Source organism: Nycticebus coucang, chromosome 13 (assembly GCF_027406575.1).
Source record: "Nycticebus coucang isolate mNycCou1 chromosome 13, mNycCou1.pri, whole genome shotgun sequence".
Taxonomy (NCBI): domain Eukaryota; kingdom Metazoa; phylum Chordata; class Mammalia; order Primates; family Lorisidae; genus Nycticebus; species Nycticebus coucang.
This window is the reverse complement of record NC_069792.1, coordinates 74,735,458-74,761,443: the sequence shown is the minus strand read 5'-3', so window position 1 is coordinate 74,761,443 and position 25,986 is coordinate 74,735,458. Positions and strand designations below refer to the sequence as shown.

At 33.0% G+C, this 25,986-nt stretch overlaps 1 protein-coding gene across 3 annotated transcripts in view; it reads left to right on the top strand.

Moving 5' to 3' along the window:
• The window catches only part of CSMD3 (CUB and Sushi multiple domains 3), a 1,164,849-nt gene that overhangs the window by 755,373 nt on the left and 383,490 nt on the right, over window positions 1–25,986 (top strand). For all 3 annotated transcript variants that reach the window (XM_053559351.1, XM_053559349.1, XM_053559348.1), the window contains 4 exons: window positions 1,661–1,849; window positions 10,731–10,847; window positions 15,790–16,005; window positions 18,205–18,393. In XM_053559351.1, the coding sequence (XP_053415326.1) occupies window positions 1,661–1,849; window positions 10,731–10,847; window positions 15,790–16,005; window positions 18,205–18,393 (711 nt within the window). The remainder of the gene's footprint in view (window positions 1–1,660; window positions 1,850–10,730; window positions 10,848–15,789; window positions 16,006–18,204; window positions 18,394–25,986) is intronic.

Below are 25,986 nucleotides of genomic sequence, written 5' to 3'. Positions count from 1 at the left end.
TAATCCCTATTAAAAGCATATAGTTTTTTTAAGTATAAAATAGTTCTTTTTAAAAATATTTTGATGCTGATATTTACAAAGAAACAAGGTTATTTATAAACATCTTGCATATTTACATAAGCACAGCTGTATTGCATATAATGTTTGTATGTTCAAAAGTATACAGATTCGCTTATGTACACAGTTTTATCATGAAATGCATTGCCATGTATTTTTGCATGAAATATAGTTTTGGTGAAATAAATCCAATTGTAGGTGTTATTTATTTTTATTTGCAAGCCTCTATAACCCCTTTACCCTCAAGAAAATATTTCGTTAAATCATCTGTTGGGAATCTCTCTCCAATGGTCAATGGACTCATAGGGTTTTAAAATTATGATCAATATGTACTTACTGCTTTTTGCTTTTTAATCTTCTTACCTACAATATCACTCAACTATATTAACTTCCCATTATTTCAAGGTATGACCTGGAAGTATATTTCTTAAGCTTTATTGTAAAATGCAGCAATAGAATAATGATTACACTGAGAAGAGAAATCCTATAGATAAAAATAGTTGTGTTAAACATAAAATTAGCTCAGGCTTATTTTAATTTCTCATTAGAAAAAATGGCATTTAAATAAAATGAATATGGTTAATAAATATACAATTTATCTCTTTAAATTAAACTTCTATTTTGTAATATTTTGTTTAGCTTCATATTTAAATTAGGTAGCTAATACAAATAAATATTTCTTATGTTATTGATACAATTATATAATTTCAAAAATGCAGATTATTACATTTTTGGAACATAGAAGCAATAGTTAGTCACTTTTTACATTTCAAATTATGAAGAAGAATAAGATAATCATTTGTTAGACCCTAAACCAGTGATTCTCAACTGGAGACATTGTTGCAATGGAAACAAATGCCTCAATATCTAGAGGCATTTTTGATTATCATGAGTGGAGAAGTGCTATTAGCTTCTAGCAGGCACAGGCCAGAGATGTTTGTAAACACACTCCACTATACAGGATACCCCACAACAAAAAATTATCTAGTTCAAAACACTAATAGTGCCAAGGTTGAGAAACCATGTCTTATTAAAGAAAAATATTGTCAAGGTATGATCTCAGCTATGGATTGTAAATTGCAAAGATTATCATTGGAGGATACCAAATTACACGACAGACTATTGAAAACACAAATGGGTCACCAACAGAAAACTTTTGCTCTTCTATTTTACTTGGAAAGATTTTGATGTTCATATTTTCATATATTGCAAAATGCCTCTCTTTATTCTTTTGGTGATTAAATACTATTCTTTTTGTATAGTATTTAGAACTGTGTCTAGAATATAGTAAGTTAAAAAAATGTTAATTACTGCTACAATTTGTTATGTGCCTATGTATGTATGTATATATATAAATTTATAACAACACAAAGTTTGGTAGATAATTGTACATGTTCATCAACTTCTTGTACAACTAAATGACCTGAATTTGATCCTTACTAATAGGAAATGACAAAACAAATTACTGTTTTTTAAAAATAAAGCTACGAGTTCCCTTATTGTTGAAAATCATCACTCACTATTGTCTGAAGAAATAGGAATCATTTTCAGCGAATTTGAATCCTATCAAACTTACTTTTATTTTATCCCCCTTGTTTCGCAGGTGTTACAGTGAACACATACTCTTGCTTAGATCCTGGCATACCAGTACATGGCCGTCGCTATGGTCATGATTTCTCCATCGGATCTACTGTTTCATTTAGTTGTGATCCAGGGTACAGGTTGAGCCATGAAGAACCTCTTTTATGTGAAAAAAACCACTGGTGGAGTCATCCACTCCCAACCTGTGATGGTAAGAATTCATTTAAAAGGCTAAATATGCCAATTTATAATTCAAAAAAAAATCAATATTGTATTTATAAAATGTGGGGTTTAAAATAATTATAAATTTTTTATATTTCTAGAAGGTTATATTGAATTTTAGCAATTTTATGTTATTAAGCCAATAATAAAGAATATTGATAATCAGCCAAACTTAGCCTATGCCTAAAGATACAACACATGCATTTGTGCGTGTTTTACGCACACACATATATGTATATATACATCTCCTGTACATATGTGTGTATACATGCATATATGTGTATATATGTATATATATATATATATAAATAACGTGCCTATGTGATCATTTTAAGTGCTCCCGTAATATGAGCAAGTGCTTTCTTATTTGCTTTGTGAAAACAGAACACTCAATGTAAAGCTTTGCATTATTTAATATGGGCTTTAATTTATATTTACAGGACTATTTCTAACTTCTATACTTATTCTTTTTTATAAGGAGAAAGATCACATTTGTCATTTTGTGATTAAACTTTCAAGGACTGCCAGTGCCATCATTTTTTAGGAACAGCTTTAGGTCAATTTTTTTCTCATAACAAGGTTTAAACAAATCATCAACACATCTCCCTTGTATTGAGTTCAATACCATTTGTAATAGTCAGCATTCTTGTGATTGTAAGTGACAGAAAACCAACTCTAACTGATTTTAAAAACTAAACTCAAAAATGTTGAACTACCCAAATCTTAGAAAAGACAAAGGTGGCCTATTTCTCATTGTAAGCATGAATTAAACCTTTTTCAAGGATCTCTATGTCTTCCACCTAGACTTTTTTCTGTGCATTTGCATAATTTTCTTCAATTATTGCCAAGCCTTTTCCATGTGGAAAATGAGTGTAGAAAATACACTTCAGGAAGATGGAAGTTTATAACATTGTATCTTCAGGATCACAGAAGAATGAGAGCCCTTCCTTGCTGTTCCTATTAGAAAAATTCCTAGAAAGATTTCTTATCAGTCCATACTTGAACACTTACTATATAGTAAAGGAAGAGGGCCAACTACAATTAATCTTATCAGAATCATGTGCACACCCATCCCTATCGTTGAGACACCCAATAGTGGTATAAAGGTATTATCTTTTCAAGATCCTGATAAAGATACAGGATTGGCATGAATAAGGAGCATTCGCTATTACGGAAAGATATAGAGGCAATATTATCAAAAGAAATAGGAAGATAAAGTATAATGCCCAAGTAAACCAACAACTTAGCTTATTTTAATAATAAAAGAGGGCACATCTAGTTTTCCCAGAAGCATCACAGGCCCTCATCATCTCTAACAAGTGAAACTGCTATCGACTTTACATTTAATTTCTGACATTTCAATCCAACTTTCATCTTTCACACTATAAATAAATTTTATAATTGATGTCAAAAATATTTAATTATTTTATTGATTAGAGATAAAAATCCAGTTACTGCTCACAATCCTTAACCATGAGGAATCACTTCCTTTCCTGTTGTGTTGCCATCAAGCATTCTTACAATGCATCTTTTTTTGAAAGATCGTATTGTGTTACTTAGAACCTCCATTTTGATCTGTCCTTTCATCCTCAGTACAACTGGACAAGAGACAATGTATTGGACATTAAAAATGAATTATATTCATATTTTAAATGTCTGAACCATGTATAAAATAGCTATAGCAAGTTACAATTTTCCGTTGTCTTGAACTGAACTAGCTATCCTATTGCCTAGTAAAATGGTTCAAAAAGGCCTTTTTTTCTAATCTAAACATTTCCGCAAGTGACACCTAATTTAAATTTTCTCAAGTGAAAGGGAGTAGAATGAATTAGCTGAATTTCTTTCCCTTTTCTAAGAATGTAAACTTGATTGGCTTAGACTGCCTAGAACAGGGGTTCTCAAACTGCGGCCCACGGGCCACGTGAGGCGGTGTGCTTGTATTTCTTTCTGTTTTGTTTTTTGACTTCAAAATAAGATATGTGCAGTGTGCACAGGAATCTGTTCACAGTTTTTTTTTTTTTAAACTATAGTCTGGCCCTCCAATGGTCTGAGGGACAGTGAACTGGTCCCCTGTTTAAAAAGTTTGAGGACGCCTGGCCTAGAGCTTCACAGAAACACACATCAGCTCTGTGGTGTCTTTATAGCCCCTGATTAACTAATTCCAGAAGCAAACCAGTGAGTTATGGTTGTAACAATAAGGATAACAAACATTTATTGATTGTTTACCACATGGTGATACTGTTCTAGGTACTTCACATATATGAAGCTCTGACGATTAAGTTCGTGAACCCGTCCTAGGAAAAGTACTATGTGTACATACTTCGTTGCTGAATATCAATGTGGTCCCCTTTAAAGTACTCTGTTGGGAACTATGCACTGACACCAGTGCCTAGTCCTCTCTTCAAAGGAGTTTTGGAACTCTTTTCTTCGAATGACCATCAGAGATGTCATCACACGAAGATGTGACAATTAAGTTTGTGAACTTGCAACTGCACCCTTATGTTGGCAGCAATGTGCAAACTCAGTAAGGTTTCATAACCGTAGGATATCAGGGTCTCCCTGCTGTCTTTGTGTCCCTGTGTGGTGCTGTCTTGCCCAGTGGCATTTGTTATTGTTGTTGCATGTTTTTGTGTGCTATACATTGTTAGCTCCGATGGTCATTCTAGAAAAAGCATTCCAAATTGCTTTGAACGGTGGGTTAGGTGCTGGTGTCATTGCATATTTTATGAGGGGAGTACTTCAAAGGTGACGGTAGTGATATTCAGCAATGAGGTATGTATTTTTCCCCCTAGGAATAGTTCATGAACTTAATTGTCAGACCTTGCATTAATTCATTTAATCTTCAAAATAACTACATGAAATAGTGTTATCATCCCCAGATGAAGGGAGAAATAAGGACTTTCTCAGACAAGCAAATGCTGAGAAAATTATCAAGAGGAGACCTGCCCTAAGAAGTACTCAGAGTTGTATTATACACTGATCAGCATAATATACACCCACCAGTGTAAATCATCCAAGTGCTAAAGTTCAGAGCCCAGTCACCACAGTGGCTCAAGCGGTAAAGTAAAACAAAGCAGTAAAGTTCTACCCAATAGGATGAATGGAAATCTAACTCACTTATCAATGATTTCAATAAATCTGAATGGATTGAACTCTCCTCTCAAAAAAGATAGGCTGGCTGAATAGATTTAAAAAGAACACAAGCCAAGTATCTTTTGTCTCTGGGAAATCCATCTAATCTATAAGGACTCATTCAGGCTCACTCAAAGCGGAGGATAGAAAACAATATTCCATGCAAATGCAGAAGAACAGTGGTATAGCCTTTCTCATATCAGGTACCATAGACTATAAAGCAATAAAAGGTAAGACAGCCCAAGATGGTCATTATATAAAGTAAAGGGAATGATTCAACTGGGCAGCATAACAATTCTAAATATTGAGGCACCTAACACAAGTGCACCTAGATTCTTAAAGCAAACCCTACTTCACCTAAACAAAATGATAAAAAGCAGCATCATAACAGCTAGGGTCTTCTATAGCCCACTGCAGAAAATAAATAAACATGGAACTTAAATAAGGCTCTAGGGCAGTGCCTGTGGCTCAAGGAGTAGGGCACCTGCCCCATATACCAGGGGTGGTGGGTTCAAACCCGGCCCCGGCCAAAAACTGCAAAAGTAAATAAATAAATAAACAAACAAAAACAATAAGGCTCTAACACAAATGGACCTAGAAGACATTTACAGAACATGCTACCCCCAAACTAAATTCTCATCAGCACATAGAATATCATCTAAGAATGATCACATCTTAGACTACAAAACATTTTTCTCAAAAAATTCCAAAAAAATAGAAATTATACAAGGAAATAATCAAAGAGCAAATAGTACAGAATGGGAGAAAATATTTGCATGCTGAATGTCTGATAGAAGGCTGAAAACCAGAAATCTGTAAAGAGCTTAAACAGGGCAGTACCTGTGGCTCAAAGGAGTAGGCCACTGGGCCCATATGCTGGAGGTGGCAGGTTCAAACCCAGCCCTGGCCAAAAATTGCAAAAAAAAAAAATGCTTAAGCAAACCAGCAATAAAAAAAAAATCAAACAACCACACAAAAAAGTGGACAAGAGCCATGAACAGGACTGCCTTTTTTTTTTTAATCAAAAATAAGTGTATTTGAATGTTTATTGCAGCACAATTTACGATTGCCAAGATGTGGAATCAATATATTAATAGATTATAAAATTTGGTATGTATTGTGCTATTTAGCTAAAACTAACAACAAAAAGAAAATATGGTGAGATAGTGCCTTTTATAACATGGATAAAACCAGAGACCATTATTCTAAATGAAGTATCACATATAGAAAACTAAATAGAATATACACACTATTTAATTAGAACTAATCAATCAACACCAACGTGCGGATTTGGTAGTAAAATTCAACAGAAAGCAAGCAGGTGTCAGGAATGGTAGGGGAAGGCAGAAAAGGAAGGGGAAAGTCACACCTGACTGGTACCATACACTCTATCCAGGTGATGGGCACCTAATGACTTTAACTCAAAGTGTTCAAAAGCAATTCATGTAACCAAAACATTTGTGCCCTTATAATATTCTGAAATTTTTTTAAGAAAGAAATTATATGATTGGTGTCATCCAAGCTATTAGAAGCAGTAGCCAAAATGGAAACGAATAGACTTAAACCTCATTGTTTCCCTTATTTATTCCATGTTATTAAAAGATGTGCGTATGTAGAACAAAATAGCAAAAGAATACTTGAATTGATGTTTAGGATCCAAGAGCTCAAGATAAGCGGTATGCATAGAAGTATGAAGTATAATAAACAGTATAAGGGTGTAGAGTTTAAGATGCGTAGACCTGGAAATAGGAAAAGAAAAGAGTTGAGTTTAAAAACAGCAAACAAACGAACCAAAAACAATAATGGAATTACCAATAGGTGCCTGTTTCCATGTTCCATTGCAATATCTAAAGTGTTTTGATGGATCCTGGTCTAAAAATTATCTATTTTGATACATATAGATCATCACTAGCCAGGTGTGTATCACTACCAAGGACAAGGTGCAAATCACAGATCTGAGCATCCAAGGCTTTAGCTTTTGGATAGACTCCACTATTTCAAAAGTCTAATGAATATTTGTGTGAAGGAGAAAAAAATCCACTAGCCAAGATTACTGTGTATCTGACTAATTGCTGTCACTCATATTTTGAGACTAGTCACTATGGTGATTTTCTTTGCCAGCTGTTTGCGCTCACATAAAGGAACCAGGTTTTCACGTGTACATGTAGTCGCTTCTAAGTTCTCTATAGTTTTTTCAGAGAATCATTTGATATACATTCATAAGAACATATAATTCTATTATGTCTGTTCCAAAGTATTCTGATCCCTAAGGACACATGGAATCAATTAGTAAGTTTGTTGGACTAAATTGGAATTCCTTTAGAAGAGGTAATATATGACTGGAGATCCATGGCATCGTTTTTAGACATTCTTGCTCAAATGAAGTTTAATATATGAATGGCCCATATACTCTCTTGAATTGACTTAAATCTTAGCATTCCCTTTTAAACTCATTTGTTTTTAGAGAAATTTTCCTAATTGTCTCCATACTACTGTATCTATTACAGTATGTTTGAATTTCATTCTCTATCTGAAAATAAAAAACAAAATATCACATTTAAAATTTACTTTTTTGTTCATCTTAACTTTTTAGGTCTGTTATGATTGACCGTAATAGCTATTGATATCCTGTTACATATTTCTATCATTCTAATGGAGGAGCAGTTTTTAGATAAGCAAACATCATCAGAATGAAGGCATCTTCAGTAATGAAATAACCATTTTTAAAATTAATCCAACTCAAACAAGCTTCCTACTTAGCATTAGCATCTGTCACTGTGCAATCTATTGTAATTGCTCGAAAAGCTGACAATATAAAACAAATACAATTTAAAACATTTGCAATGTAAAATAGTATCATTTAGAAAAATAAAGGATTTCATTAGGTTGATGAAAATGATGAGGCTGATGATGATGGTGGAAACAATTTTAATCACACACAAAGCCGTTGGCACTTGAGAATACAGTAGAGATAGATCAATTATAGAACAAAGACAAGGGTAAGGATACAGTGGGTGTCAAATGTTTAAAAAGAAAATGATTTAAAGATGAAAGTGTTAAATTAATCTCTGAGAAAACAAATGACGTTCTTGAATGCTTTTTCTATATACTGATCATTTGGGGGAAATGCTACTATGTCAAACACAAAAGAAGGACATCACAGCTGGTTGTTTAATGTGTTTTTTGTTTGTTTAAAAACGTAGCTCTTAATGTGGGAAAAAATATCAACACTTGATTGCAAAGTCTGTTTAAGATGATGGGCTCCAGAACTAGATTTCTTGAGTCCTCTACTGTACTTGCTTTGTCATCTGTAAATTGTGAAAAATTATGGTATTTTTCTCATAGGACTGTTGTGGGAGTTGAGTTAATATAAATAATATGCAGAATAGTAACATTGTAAGTCCAATGCAAGTGGTTAGTATAGTATTGTTTTTGCTAAGAATTAATGAATAGTTGCGATTCTATCCTATTTAACAAGTTGTAAAATTAAGTTTGTATATTTTAATATTTTTTGTTTCATTTTTCAAAGGAAAGACACTTAAATTACACTCATTCCCCACTATTTTCTATGAAATCTCTTCTTTACATCAATCGCCTTCAAGGTCTCCATCCAGTTCTAATTATTTTCAAGGAACAAAATCTCCACTGTGTCATTCACTGTTTGCCATCTGATGATAGTCAAGGTCATGTGACTGTCCACTACTGATATATTAGTTGTTGACCATTCCTCTTGAGTTTTTAACTGTGCTTGTGTTACCTAACTTTGCTAGGCATTTACCTGCAGAATGCCCCTTTAACTTCCTGCCTTCTGTATAGGTATGTTGGTGCAGCTTACAGACCAAAATTCCCCAGAACTCTCCAAGCTCAAAAAGTGGGACATTTGATAAAGTAGCTTTATTTAAAAGAATCCTGGCATATGAAGGAGCTTTCTCTCTACTCCCCACCCACCACACACACACATAATCACACTCATGTATGCATGAGAGTACATATGTTATGTACTTACTAAAAGGTTTGCATCTCTCCTTTCATTACATTTCTGTACAAATTTAACTTTCTCAATTTTCATTTTTCTTTTCACTGAGAAGTTGTATTGTAGCTGTATGAAATATAGGCTTTGCAAATAGAAATTGTTGGTTTTAATTTAGTAGAGCATTTTCACGCATCACATTTCACTCAAAAAATGTGTGTCTCATTATATTATTGGTGTTTTTGTGTGACTTTCAAAATTGAAAACAAAATGTATATTAGGAATAAATGAGTCTATGAAAGCATAATATAATGAAAATGATCAACTATCTGGCAAGAAACAAAATGAATTCTAAGGAAAGAAAAAATAGGTAAATTTAGCAACGTTAGCAAAATATAGTAGGTATGGTGCAGCTAGCTCCTACCTTGATCACAAAGGCTGTTTGAAACTTTGGAGGGAAATTAAAAAATTCAGTAATGATGGTTACCAATGAAAGACTGCTAGCTCTAAGGAGAGGCTAGTTTACCAAATCATGTATATTTTTGTACTGATTTTTTAATAAGTGTATTTGGAAGCATGAGTTCCTCTTGGTCTCACGAAGATGCCTTATAGAAGACGACTTTAAGAGAGGTACTAGTCATGCATGAGCTTAGAATTAAAAAAGTAACAAAAGGCAGAGTGGTTTTAAATTTTGTATAAATGTATAAATACAAGCTCGCGTGCTTCAATACAATTATGAACTGCAGACTTAACTATTTGTAGTCAGATAACGTAAAATAGCAGCCAGATTGTCTCAACCTGTTTTCATACTCAGCATTGCTACTTAAAAAAAAAAATCATGGGAAAAAACAAGGCCAAAACTCATTTTTCTAATATCCTCTAATAATTTAACAAGGATCCAAGTAGACAACAAATCCACAATTTGACTGTCCATCACAGAGAGGTGACCCTTCCAAGTGGAATAGAAATCCTCTGCTTCCACTGGAATAAAAATTCTTACTAGGATAGGGGTACACATTTCTCTTTTTTAATCTTTAGTATTGATACTATCATGACATTACCACTGACGCTTGTTGAATATGGTACAAGATCTTGTAAGCTATCCTTTATTCTCAAATAAATGAATATTGATTCAATTTTTAATGTTCTTTTTTCAGATCCTAAAAATTTATTGATTTTTGTTATCTTGGGATATTTACTTAAAACATCTGTACCTCCTCAAAAAAATCCTTTTTCTCATGATATTTCCCAGAGAAAAGCAGAAGTACAGAAGCAGCCTTCAAGTCTTTCACAATTTACTTCACTGTTTTTGAAAGGAATTCTGTGAAGAATGACGCATATCCCTTTAGGAATCTATAAGAAACAATTTTACATAATTAGCAATTTGTTTTCTTAGTGCTTAGTCAGAGGGACCTCTAAACAATTAATTACTCATGTTTAATTTACCACCAACTTATGCAAATGTTGCTCATAATTAGAAATATGTAAGTACACACTTCAAATTCAAACATGGAAAGTTGAGCTCTGTTCTTTTGGAGCCAGTGGTAATTCTTGGATGCTGTTAAGTATCTTTTTCTTCTCTAGTGTTGCAATGGATGAAATGATTTCCTGGTATTGGAAGAGGTCTTTACACATACCTGTTTTCACCAGAAAGTAGCTTAGGCAGAGATAATGGGACTCGTTCTGTTTCAATAGAGAAGAGATTTCCTTCAGCCTCTGCCTCTCTAACTGTGACTGATCACATGACTGTATTTCTTTGTATTTTCAGCATTATGTGGAGGAGATGTTAGAGGACCTAGTGGAACAATCTTGTCACCTGGTTATCCAGAATTTTATCCAAATTCTCTGAATTGTACATGGACTGTTGATGTAACCCATGGAAAAGGTAATTTGCCACATGCAACAATAATCATCGAACAATCTCCTGATTTTCATTGAGTCTATTTTTATTTCATTTTCCCTTACATGAGCAAAAACATCAGTAGTAAAATTTACTAAAACAAAATTTAATTTGAGTAACTGAAGCTAATTATATGCATGTACTTTTCTATAATATTACAATGTACTTACGTTTTTACCAGAAGGGTGATATAAGATATTTATTTCCTTTTGATACAATAAACTAATGTTATTTGGAATTTTCATGTCAACAAATCCTCAATCAAGATGACTTTGATCTCTGGCATAGTGTGTAGAAGTCGTTTCCTAAAGTTCAAAGAGGAATGTGAAGACGCTTTTAAGTGCTGAGCAAATTGTAAAGCAAGTAATACAGGTTTATATATACAGATGCTTTCTTACCATAATTTATTTCCTATATAAATTTATAGCCATTATTTAAATACCTGTTTCATATTCTCTAGTACAGACCTTCATATGAGTCTCACATAATTAAACTGGAGTGTAAAGTTGCACTGTGCACATGGTAAATGTTTATAAATGTCCTTTTACTAATAAATAAGTAAAACTATCTATGGATCATTTACCCTATACAACCAAACTAGTAAATTTAACAATGTGGTTGTACAAAGCAACAACTTACTGAGGGTAAATTGCCCATTCTAATATATCAGAACTAAAATGAATTAAAATTATTTACCTGAAAATCAATATCTATGGGGCAATTTTTAAAAGCTAATTTGTTCATTTTAGAATATGCTTTGCAGAAGTATTTTCTTTTATCTGTATTTTTATATCATATTATTGAATTTAACTATATTGTATTTTGTGATTTTACTGTAAAATATCTAAAATAAACTCAAAACAAAAGACTCCTTCCTGTGAGAAGATGTTGTTACAATTTAAAAAATAAAAGCTCGTTTATTATGTTTTCACAAATAAAGTTTGCTTATGATAAAATTATACAGCCTTTTATTAGGGAGTAAGGCTTACATAAGGATTGCTATAGTTAAATTTCTACAGTGAATTAAATGTTGTTGAACTAAAAAAATGCTCTTAAAATGAGTATTCTGGTATTTAGCAGCAGAGAAAAGAGGTAAGATAACTTTGAAAACTGTGATTTTTGTTGTTATTCATGGTAGAAGACTCTTTGTTGGAAGTTAACCAACGTGTCTTATTATTCTAGTGTGCAGTAGATTAAGGGAGTTTAAAATAAGCTCCCTGATATTAGATAAGAAGATGGAGGGCTCCATAATGCTTGCTATGTAAACAGAGGTTTAATTAACACTTAAGATTTTGCGTCTTCACAGGTTGCAAATGTTAATTAAATCTGTATTTACAAGGCGAGCAATGCAGATCCAGATGCCTTTTCTTAAGGCATCTAAGTTTGCATGATACAGTACTAACTTCGTTTGAAGTACTATTCCAAAGTATCGCCAAAGGTATATGAAGGATAATCTCCTAAAGTTGGAAGAAATCATCAAGGTAATATATTCTGACCTCTTCCCCAGCACACCAGTTTCTTTCTACAATGTTCCCGAAACGTGATGAACTGGCCTGATTTCAACACTTCTGTTTATCAGAAGTGTACTGCTTGGCAATACTTGCTCAATTTTCATATATGTTTAGTTGTTTGATAATTATTCTGTAGTTGTTACCCCTATTCTGCTCTCTGGAGGTAGACAAAAGTCTTCCTAATCCCTGCTGCAACCTAAAGCTCTGCACATGTACCACTCATCGTGCTGGGACCACCATGCTTTTCATGCCCTCCTTCCCTAGACCTTATCTCATGTGTTCCTACCAGACTAACCCCTCTTACTTCCTTCAGCTTTTTATCATAAGGAAATATTTTCATTTTCATCATCATTCTAATTATCTTTCCTGGGATGTATTCCAGCTTCTTGACATTCAGAGATATCAGTCTTTCTTGGAAAATCTGGTTTTCTAAAACTAAACACACTCTGGCTTTTAACTCAACAAATTATTTCCATTAATGAAGTCTGTATTTGCTTTCATTAACTTTTTTCTTCCATGTCATAATACTCATTGTTAATGAGCGCGTAGTCATCTAAATTATCTTTTTTTAGATTATTGGGACTTCAAAGTACAATTAAGCCCAATTCCTAAAATTCTGTAATTATGCAATTGATTTTCTTCCTTCTTCAGTACAGACTATAATACTCTTATGATGTTTCACATTAGTTTGATTCAGTGCTCCTGTGAAATTATTTTCAAATGATTTACCTTTCATTCACATTTACATTACATAGTCAGAATGTTCTCATATAAGCATGACTATTAGCACTGTAAGGGTTTACAAGAATCTTAATGAAGATAGATCTAAGTATCTTTTTTTAATTTTTTTTGTGATTTTTGGCCAGGGCTGGGTTTGAACCCGCCACCTCCGGCATATGGGACCAGCGCCCTACTCCTTGAGCCACAGGCGCCGCCCAGATCTAAGTATCTTAAGTATTTCTTTTTTTTTTTTGGTTCGAGGTTAATGTGAGGGTACAAACAACTAATTACAATATTTGTATTTGTTAAGTACATTCCCTTGGCATCTAAGTATTAAGAAGTAAAATCTTCAATGCACCCAGTAATATTAAGTCAAGGATTTACCTAACCTTCCTCTGTGTCAGCCATTGTGCCATTATTTCCATATGTTATCTTATTTAAAGTTCTGGACAACTTTATTAAACCCCATTTTATAGAAGGAAAGTTATACTTGACAGTGGCCTTATTAGCACCAGTATACAATGATATTTTAAGTTAATTAATTTTGAAACTATAAATTGTATACATAACGATCTCTTTTTCATGTATTTTCAGTCTACTCTCCTACTATCTTTTCTTAGTTTTACTCTAATGTAGAAATGAGACTTATGTGGAATTTCCACTATTCAGTTACTTTGTAAATTTCAACAGCAGGTCATCTAGATGGCAAAGCGTCTTCTCCTGACCATGTGAAACCTCTTTCTTCTTTCATCTGTCTAGTATTAGTACCAATTTTATACAAGAGAACATTTGAACAACTGACTCAGTTTCTGGATTCCCTCTAAAAGGGCTATGATATTCCTGCCAATTGTAGAGAAAGAAAAAAGGAATAAAAGGTTACGTTCTGAAAAGGAGTTTGAAAATAATGTCTTTTACATTTCAAATCTGAAATCACTCCTTCATTATACAATAATATCCTTGTTTTGTCATTGTGTGTGTTTTCAGTTTATTTGTGTCTGTCTCATTTTATAACAGTTTATTTCTATACCATGGGGTCTTTGAGAATTTCTATTATCTGGAACTAAAATGCAAATGAATAAAGAATGCCAGTTATTACATGCTGAGGTTTTGGATTTATCTAGTAAATATTTTGCTGATTTTTTTTTTAGGTCAAGTAAAAAAACAAAGCACTTCAAAAGAAGGATCTATCTGTTAGCCATGTTTTTATTTCCTATGGTACCTTGCACACAGTATGTGTATATGAGAATTTGTTAGTCTTTTACATTGTCACTGTCTGGACAATGTCATTAAAAACTAATGTGATGACACTACATATTCAGCAGAATGGAACAAATAAAAAAATACCCACATTTTCAAGTGTTAGTGAAGAAACAGAGCAATCATATATGATCATGAAAATGTAAATTGGTGCAGCTACTTTGTAAACTAGTATTTGTTAAAGCAGAACATATATTATTAACCCATGACCCAGTAATTCCACTTCTAGATATTTATCCAACAAAAATAAGTACCTATGTCGTCAAACACAATCCCAATAAAAATAAAAAACAATTAAAAGTAAAATAAGCCCATATGTTCATCAAAAAACAAACTCAAATGATCATAGCAGCACTTGTAGATAGTCGCATTATCTACATTTGTAATAAAATGCAAACTACCTAAATGACCATCAACATTGAATTACACGGGTGAATTAATGTGGTATGTACACAAAATGGACTGTCTATACATAATGACATAGACGAATCTATGTCTATCTGGTGTTGAATAAAAGAAGTCAGATCCAATAGAATATGTGATATGATTCTATTATATAAACCACAAAACCTTGTATAAAGCAGCAGAACTAGTCTATTTTACTAGAAGTTGAGTGAGTGGTTACTTTTGGCAAAGTGAACTGACAGAGAAGATTCAGAACGGGGGCTCTGGGTGATGACAATATTGTGTCTGCTGGTTTAGGTACTATTTGCAAAACCATTTGTGAAAATTCAATGAGTGGAATACTTGAATATCCATTTTTACATACATTCTATGCACAGGTTGAAACGTGTGAAGAAAAAAGACTCATTACATTCATTTAACAAATAGCACTTCCCTATACTTGTTTATATTTCTCATCTAAAACAGACTTAAGCATTTTTTTTGAAGTTAAGTGCTATAATATGAAGCATTATTTTTATGTTGGTTGTGGGAAGTGGAGAGAAATGGATCAAGCATGCACAATATTCACTAGGAAGTTGTACTTTTCTTCTAAACAAGGGATATGTATTTTCCTTGAAATTTTTAGAAAACTAGTAGATTCCTTTTCAGACATTGATTTTTAGATTTTATTTTCAAACAGTTTCCACGACATGACTCAATATGTCTCTAAAAATTAAGGTGAAGGTAAAACAAAAATAAAAGATGGATAACATACTATATATTTAGAATATTTTATAGTAGTGCATTTCATTTTCAGAAAATATAAATTATAGGGCAGCACCTGTGGCTCAAAGGCGTAGGGCACCCACCCCATATACTGGAGGTGGTAGGTTCAAACCGGACCCCAGCCAAAAACTGCAAAAAAAACAAACAAACAAACAAAAAAAAGAAATATAAATTATAAAGAGAGTCCTGGCTTTTAGTTAATTGAATAGTAACTTTCTGTGTTTTACTGGCATGCCTTTTAAGTCCAGTTTTCCTATTTTTCTTAACAGGAGTGCAGTTCAACTTCCATACCTTTCATTTGGAGGACCATCATGACTACTTACTGATTACAGAGAATGGTAGCTTCACCCAACCACTGGCACGCCTGACTGGTTCTGAACTACCTTCAACAATCAATGCTGGTCTCTATGGAAATTTCAGGGCTCAACTACGCTTCATTTCCGATTTTTCAATATCATATGAAGGATTCAATATTACATTCTCTGGTGAGGGAAAAAAAGAAAAAAAAAAGAGCTCCTTTAGTAACATCAGATTTTTTAAAGTATGCGCATAACCAGTGATAAAACAGAGAGGAGAAAATAACAGATATGAAGAAACATTTTTAAAAGGAGATGAAGAAATCAAGGAAATATGAATCGACAAGCTTTAAGGAAAGTTTAAATACCTTGAAGATTGTTGCTAGTAATAAATTAAAGGAAATCTTTAAACAAAAGCAAAAAGTGAATTAATTTACTGAAACTCTACTTGAAGTACAATAATTACCTTTCTTCAATTTGCAATCCTACAAAATTCAATAGGTGTCAAAATTAGCTAAAACGTCTAACAAAATCAAAATTCAAATTCAAATAATATATTTTAAAGTTTCAGTTAGATTCAAAAATGAAATTGGAATAAAACCAGTCATACTCTAGCTTTATATGTCTTATAATTAACAATCTAAGATTAAGATAAACTTAATTTATTCTTCTAGAATTAGATAATATAAAAACAAACTTATATTGTCACCTCTTTCTTCTAGAATAACCGCGTTTATAGAAATAGTATGACTTAGATTCTAGGATAAAAAAATTACAAGATCCCGTGAGAACAAAATTATTCCCACCACTTAAAGTTCTATTATCCAGTTGAAAGAAATACTTATTTCAATTGGTTATTTCTTAGTACAGAGATGAATTAATAAGTAGGTCTTATATAAGTTTGCTAAGATTAAAATGATATAAGCATTAACCTTGTTCTTAAGCTATTATTTTAGTATTTGAATGGAAATACTTGGCTGCTAAAATCATTAAGGTATTCCATAATGAATAGTAAATAAGCATAATCAGTTTTAACCTAGAATGTTAAAAATATGTCCAAATAAATTTTTAAATAATAAAATATTAGCTGACCAACAAGAAACAACTCTTCTTATTCTTTATTGCAAAACATAGTAAGTGTTCTGGGAATATTTTTAGATAAGCTACTTTTTCTTAGGACTGTATATAAATTATAATGTTGTTTAATCAAATTTAATCTTTTAAACCCTGAAGACTGTTTAGTTGTTCATTTTCATAATGTTCATTCATGGCTAGGGGAAAAGTTCCTGGATAAATCTCTAATATAATAATTTTCAATGTGTGTGCACTTTATTATTACATAAACCCTTGCATCTCAAGTCATGTCCTTTTCAGAATATGTGTTAATTGAACTCCTTATAGATGAGAGACCAAACAGCCTTTTTCATTTAAATTAAAACCATTATGTAAAATGTGTTAAAAAGTACAAATGAGGGGCAGTGCCTGTGGCTCAGGGAGTAGGGCATGGACCCCATATACAGAGGGTGGCAGGCTCAAACCCAGCCCTGGCCAAACTGTAATAACAACAACAAAAAAAGCCAGGCGTTGTGGTGAGCGCCTATAGTCCCAACTACTTGGGAGGCTGAGGCAAGAGAATTGCCTAAACCCAAGAGCTAGAGGTTGCTATGAGCTGTGACGCCACAGCACTCTACCGAGGGTGACAAAGTAAGACTCTGTCTCTAAAAAAAAAAAAAGTATAAACGACTTCATTCCAAATGTTATTTTGTGTCCAAAAATATGCAGCTATGCAGCTCTTATGTCACTATTGTAAGTCAAAAATATATGAAATGGAAATATTTCTAATGCAGGAAAAAAATGTTATAAATACACACATAGTGACATTTTCTCATCTATTCATATATAAAAGTACTTAAGTTATTAGATCTTTCATAAAATAAAAAAATTATGTGTGCCATAAGTATGTTCCTATATTTTCACATACAGTCACTTTTAAACATATGACTAGGCCGCTCAGTGCCTGTTGCTCAGTGGTTAGGGCACCAGCCAGATACACAGAGGCAGGCGGGTTTGAACCTCACCTAGGCCTGCTAAATAACAGTGACAACTGCAACAAAAAAATAGCCAGGCATTGTGGGGGGTACCCATAGTCCCAGATATTTGGGAGGATGAGGCAAAAGAATGGCTTAAGCCCAAGAGTATGAGGTTGCTGTGAGCTGTGAAGGTGACGAGGTGAGACTCTGTCTCAAAAAAAAAAAAAAAAAGAAACACATGACTCAGCCCTAAAAACATCCAGTTTGCTGCAAACAACAGGAATATACCCATAAAGTAATCACTATCTTTTTTATCTCCTTCTCTCCTTTGGGGGAAATTCTTCCCCCTAAATTGCAGAATATAACCTTGAACCTTGCGAAGATCCTGGAATTCCTCAATATGGTAACAGACTTGGGTTCAGCTTTGGGGTTGGTGACACTCTGACCTTCTCATGTTCATCGGGTTATCGACTGGAAGGAACATCCGAGATCATCTGTCTTGGTGGTGGCCGCCGAGTGTGGAGTGCACCTCTGCCAAGGTGTGTGGGTACGTGGTCAGCTGCTTTCATTTGCTTGTATGTGTAGTCACTGTCCATGAAGTTGCACGGTTACACACCCTTCGTTTTTATAATCCATTGAATTTCTTTTTATATTAGTTATTTTGATTTCTTTTAATTTGGCAATCTGGTATACCTTGATTCACTTTTCTAATGCTACATTCAAGTAAACATGATTCTAAATTTGTTTTTAGATGATGGGGATAAGAAATAAATATTGTAAATGAATAGAAAGGCTAGAAAGAGATAAAATCATGTTTTGAGAGCTCACAGGAAATGAATTCCTATATTTGTTGATAATATTCTGACTGACATTTTGATGATATTATAACTTAGAATTAACATGCATAAGAGATGATTACAAGGGAAAGTATGTCAAATAAAGAATAAGTAATTAAGATAGGGATTATCAAGGAATTTATTGCCTCAATATATGGTAGATATATAGATGTATGAGAGATAAATTAAGATGTTTATTGATTCCATGTTGTGAGATAAACAATAGAAATAATTGAAGTATTGGAAGGATGGAGCCAAAACTTCAAATTTTGGAAATAAATGTTTTGGCTGACAAAGAAAAAATTGGTAGAAAAAAATGAAGGATTTTTCTCATTAGGACATAAGTCATTCCCTATTTAAATTAGGAAATATGGAGGTGAGAAATTCTTAGGCCATAAGCTGTCCTGGTGGTTATCAGTACTTATTCTTGTGATAGAAAAATATGCATATGATCATATTATTATTTCACAAAGGTCTTTAAATTCTCATAAGCATTTACTTTAAATGGAAATTGGATTTTGAATCACAAACCTGTATAAGTTATACTATGCTATAAAATCAGGAAGATCATTAGAGATTTAATCAGTGGTTCAAGTCCTTGTCCTTTTTTTGGGATACAAAATGCCCCACAGGAAAATGAGAATGAGGAAGAGGATATCCTATTTGCCTCCTTCAGTATATTGTCCAATATATAGAGTGTGGAATTTCTCTGGAGCCCAAATCAAGCCAAAAAATATGACCCTCCAAGTTGATCTGGGTCTGAAGGCTTTTGTATTAATGTGCTGGTTTCATAGCCCCATAAGCTTATATAAAAGATGAACTGATATATAAAAAGTGAAATTTCTTTTTAAAATCACAGATCTTTATACATATGGCACAAGCAACCACAGAGGCTTGAAGTTGGGAGGTGATAGGCAGCCACACGCTCACATCTTTTCCAGGAAGCAATGGAGAGTGCATCATTGCTGGTTTTCTTTTCATTATTTTTGTTTTTTTTTTTTATTCCCTCACTGGGAATAAAAAAATTTTGAATTCCTATCTTTCCCTGAATTATCTCCATCCCCTTTTTGTTTTGTATGATGATTCCCAAGAGCCAGTTAATGAGGCCCTTCACAATAGTCCAAGTGAAGGCTACAGAGTGCTAGATCAGTTACTATTTGGCCATTTTATTTTTCTAAACTTCATTTTCCTCATCTGCAAAACAGTTACCACTGTAATACCTAAGGCATTATTATAAATGAGTTATGAAAAATTAAAAGAAATTAGCCATGTAAATCAGACATGTAGCATAATCCCTGGAATATGGGAACCGTTCGGAATTTGGATGTTATTTTAACTTTTATTGTGTAGAGTTTAATCTGCTGTCTTGCCAGCCCATCAATTTAGTTTGTCAAACCAATAATAGTAGGAAATAACTCCACTTAATATTATGAGGATCTGCTATTTTATTTATGGTTATCTCATTTAATCCTGATATTATCATTTCCCCCAATTTTCATTAGAAGAACCTGAACTTTAGAGATGTTAAATAATTTACCTAACATCATCAGGTTTGTATGTGGCAGAACCATGATGTGTATAGAGATCTGTCTCATTCCAAAACCCCAATTTTTTCCTACTACCATCTTGGGAAAGGTGACTTTAAAGGACTTCAATTTATACAGAGTTAATATTTTCTCTCAAAGTAATCAAATACCTACCAGCATTTTACACCGGTTGAGAAGCAACTGTCTACACGCACATTTTAATGATTTAGCTCACATTTGCAATAGATTTTAATAAGTAGATTTATGAAAACCTGACACTGCAAAAAAAAAGTAACTTCAGGTTCGTTTTGTTCTATTAAAGTATTTCTATGAGAGTAGGTTTATTCATGCCTAGATCTTTAATGGGATGGATAAAAGAAAATCACCCTGTGGATGAATTTAGAAAGCAAAGTTATTGCCGTGGGAATTTTCCCCCATTTTCAAATTAGCTGTTATTGCTTTTAAGCTTATTGAAACTTACAATTATGTCTGTTGACCTTCATGAATTCCACTGTAGGTGTACCTTTAAGTTACAAGATGAGGAGAAATAGTCCTTTAAATAGAATGATATTTTTAAAATGTCACTTCTTCAATTTCTTCTTTAACTTCTCTTCACTACTTTGCCTGTGCTTTAATGTATTCCTTTTTGTATTTCTGGTTCCACATATGCATATGCATATATTTCTCATTCTGTTATCTCTCCAAAGTTCAATCTTTGTTCACATCAAATGCACATTATTTGTATATTCATTTGAGTAGATGTTCCATTTTAGCAGTGCTAGTTTATTTGGGCAGTTTTTATTTCTTCCTAATCGCTTTGTACTTTTCACTTTACATATGCAATTCTCCATCCCATACTTGTTTAAAAATCATTGTTTAATCCTCAGCGTTGCCAGCCTCATACAAAGCTTATGCTATAGACAATGGCCAAATTATAAGTAGATCACATTCCAAAAGTTTGCTTCTATTTCAGTTATTTGGAAACTAAATAGTCCTTTTCTGGCAAGGGTGCAAATGATGGATATATTCCCAGAACAAACTCCAAAAGAAGTTTTAGATTTTTAAGTCAAGTATAAAACTAACACTAACATTTACTAAAATGATTTATGTATACATAGGTTATATAAGGTATTTGAATCTTTGGACAGTAATGCAACTGCTTAAGGTAATTTTGGAAAATTATGTTTTTATTTTTATTTATGTATTTTTAATTTTGATTAAATATTTAGTATGTACATGTTGATTGGTATTTTTCAGTTTCTTTTGATAGCATTTGGTGAAATTTATCTTAATTTTGGATGTTAGATGAATAATAACATTTTCCTTTAGATATTTTTCTGTATAACCTATTAATTTAAGGTTAAAAATTATAGTTGAACAAAAATTAATTTATACTAATGCCATAATACGGTCTTTTATGTTTATGAAAGATTCTGTCTGATTATAAAAACCCACCAGTGTTGTGAACTTAGGTTTAGGGCAATCATTTTTTTCAGTGAAGATATGATGTCTATAAAACACTGAAGGTTGCACACAGTAATCTAGGGTAAGATCCACAGCTATCAGTGTCATGTCCTGCGCTCAGTCCACTGTACTGAGCATAGTCCACCACTGCCTCTTACTGAGGACTTGAACACAGTGAGGAGGAAATCTTGCCTTCAGTATAGTTGATACATTGCATCAGAGAATTCCTCATGCTTGTCTTCTGTTTAATTAGAAGAAAACTTCTTTGAGTGTGGTCCATTTATCTGGTTTTGCTTATGTTCAGGGACATTTGTAGAGGCAGGAAAAGAATGTTGAAGGACATCAAGAGCAACTCAGAAGCAGGAATTCTTCTATTCATACGGTGGTCTCCATCAAAGGCACTCAATTCATATTTACACATTAGCTCTTACAATCTTTGTGAACTTTGGCAAGTTGTACAAACTCTTTCCTGCCAATTTTTCTCAAATGTAAAATGTGGCTCATCACAGCCATATTTTAAGGTTGCTGACAGCTCTAGGCAGTGAAACATGTAAATTACATCATGAGTGGCTCAGTACAAGACAGTTGCTCAACAAAAGTCAGTCCCTTTTCCTTGTGCCCACGTCTCTCTCCACTGCCAGAGATCCAATTCACCTTAGGACCCTAAGCCTGACAACTGGAAGGAGTGATTTTGACCAACTAACTGGACAAAGGAAAGAGATAGATGAGGAAGAAAAGCAGATGATGAAGTTTTACTGTGTTATGAGCAGCTAACTGCTTGATACACATAATCTCATTTACTACTTAATGACCAAGATGAAGGTTTTACCTTACAAAATATATATTTATGCATCTGTAATTATGCCTTACATTTTGGAAAAGATTAACAGGGAAAATATTTAGTTAAAATATTTTAGATTTAAATGATTTAGAGTCATGTTTTTCAGGAAGCAAATATCCGATCACCATTTTAGGCAGAGCCAAATATCCAAACACTAATATAAATTTCCATCTTTTTAAATCTGGAAAAATTTGTATGTCTTCACTCAGCATCCAAATATACCAGGCGCCAAGCCAGGCCATGTTGCATATAAACAAGGAGCTAATGAAACAACATGTTGTTTTGGAAAGTAGATTACTAAGTTAAATATTAGCAATGATTTGTCTTTAGGCACGGGTCCACAGATTTCAAGAAGCCCACACGTTTTAAGTCATCTTAAAGACGTTAGTTCACTCATCCTCATCATGCCCACTTAGCACATCTACTTCTGTCTAATTTCATGTGTCATTGATTTTTCATCTGACCTTCCACAAGTAACAACATCTTGCCTTAATCATGATTCAAATGAGAAGAATGATGACTCTACATAACACATCTACATATTTTTCTCACCTTTATGAATTTTTAGATGATACATGATAATAGTTATTTATTTTTTATTTTAAAATGATTGGTAACAAGAGGGGAATCTAGGTACAGCATATATAGGAACTCTGTGCTGTCATTTTAACTCCTCTCTATCTAAAGCTATTCTAAAATGAAGCCTTATTAAACATTCAAACTTTGAGAATAAAATGGATTTGAAGAGGCAATTAATTTTTAAACAAATTCAGCTTATTTCATCTCAGCCTCCAAGCTCTCTATACTAAAATTATATACATCAGATACCCACACATATATGTCAGATATGACTGATCTGTCAGATTAGTCATTTTTTTCTTTTTGAGACAGAGTCTTACTTAGTCACCCTGGGGTTGAGTGCTGTGGCATCATAGCTCACAGCAACCTCAAACTCTTGGGCTCAAGTGATCCTCTTGTCTCAGTCTCCTCATTAGTTGGGACTACAGGTTTTCACCATCATGCCTGGCTAGTTTTTCTATTTTTTATTTATTTATTTGTTTATTTTTGTTTGAAAATGTGTTTTATTAGTTTTTAATTAAAATTATAACTATATTTATGGGGTAGAATGTGATGATTTGATATACAATGTGGAATGCTTAAATTTTATTTTTAGTACAGACGAGGTCTCTATTTGCTCAGACTGGTCTCAAACTCCTGAGCTCAGGCAATTCACCTGCCTCAGCCTCCCAGGGTGCTGGGATTACAGGTGTAAGCCACCACACTTGGCTACATTGTTGATATATAGCCATGTAGAAAGCACAGGGGGAATTAAGAAACTTAAATTGCTTTTGATTTTATGCTTAATTAGCTGGGTGACTTTAAACCAATGTCTTAATTTCTGTGCTTTTCTTTTCTGGAAAGGATGATGCTGGTATGAGTTCCCTTCAACTCAAATATGTTTTTTATAAATATAAAGAATATATTAGATAAAAAGTGTTCTAATGAATCATATGACCATGACTGAATTTATTCATTCATGATTTAACAATATACATAAATATATTTATATAAATATAAATATAAAAGAACTAGAATATTAACTTATACTTGTTGAGTGCTTTATAGAACTTTAAAAGAGTTTCTTGTTCACAACATGATGAAGTAAGCAAAGGAGGTGTTACTGCTATTTAACAGCTGAGAAAAATGTATGCTCAGAAAGGTTCTAAGTAACGAGTGAGAGACTATGCCAGGAACCAAGTCCTACAAATCTCAGATCAGTGTTATGGCATTACCATTGATATTCTTTTATTGCCTTATTTACTGATACACCATTTTAAAATTGGAAGACTACTCTGTGTGTGCATGTCTGTTTTAACGCAGCAAACCAAAAGAGGTGGGTAAACTTTTTCTTAAAGTACTCAATAGTAAATATTTAGGTTTTTCCAGACCACATGGTTTTGGTTACAACTACTGAAATCTGCCTTTATATTGAGAAAGAAACAATAGACAATACATAAATAAATGGGTGTGTCTGTGTTCCAATCAAACTTTGTTTATAAAAGCAAGTAACAGATGAGATTTAGCCATAGACCCATATGGCTAAATGACTAACTTTGTTTTCTGAGTCCTGCAACAAATTTATCAAGAGCAGTCAACTTAAATATCTCCTTTGTAGTTGGGCATTTATTAGTTCATCCTTTAAGGAAAGAATAAAAGATCCTTCCTCATTCTCTATTTTTTCATCTTTGGCTCTGTTTATTAAACACATAATTTATTTATTATTAAGGGAAGAGATCTGTCACATTTTTATAGAAAGAGTATTAGTGTGTATGTATGTTTGTAAGTATGTATGTATGTATGTATGTGAGTGAATTGTGATCTGATCATGACTGATGTAATTCTCAACCATCTTCAAACGCATTTACACACTCAGATCACTTCTGAGTAGCAAGTCTCCATTTCCAGCTGTACACAGGAACTCTCCATGTGACTGTCCTCCTGCAGGCACATGGACTCTGCAAGGCCAAAACAGAACTCCTTTTCTCCACGGATAAATCAGCTTTTGTCTTTTTTTCTTTCACTCTTTCTTTCAGTTAGAGGATCATTCTTCTCCAGTCTTCCAAACTAGAAATCGTGCGATCTTTCCTGCTTCTTTTTCTTTCTTTTCATCCATAGTAGTCACTGTGACTGACTGCGTAAATCTATGATTCAAATTTATCACTACCATTATCCTCACCCACTTTTCACTGGTCCTCATAAATATTACATAATAGTATAATAATGTTGTTACATCAAGCTAAACTATATGCATAATATATATACATACACATGGACATATACATACACACAGAGGTTGTCAAAAGTTAGATGCATTTTTAGAAAGGAAAAAAGGTACTAAAATTGTAATAATATATAGATAACATTTGTTCTGTTGTATATTATATCTTGTATCTCTTGTATTTGCAGAAGTCAAACGTGACTTGAATATTACAATTTTAATACAGGTTTTGCCTTTCTTAAAATGTTTATACACCTTTTTGATAGGACCTTGTAAATTCATGGGTGTATGTATTTCCCTTTCCATATTCCTTTATCAGAATCATTTGAAAGAATGTTGTTACCCCTTTTTATAATGAAACTAAATTAATTACATAATAAAGCTTAAACATACTCTTTTTGAATTTTATATTCATGTCTAGCAATTACATGTATAATCTCATTGTCTTAACACCTTCTTTCCAGGTAGACTTTCTATTTTCAGCTTTCCTTAATTTATATTCAATATTGGTGCTACTTTTATTAGCTTTATATTGACTACCATCAATTTAGAAGCTTAGCAGAGGTCTTCAAACTGAGGCCCACATGATTGTATTTGTTCCCATTTTGTTTTTTTACTTCAAAATAAGATATGTGCAGTGTGCATAGGAATTTGTTTATAGTTTTTTTTTTTGTTGTTGTTGTTGTTTTTAACT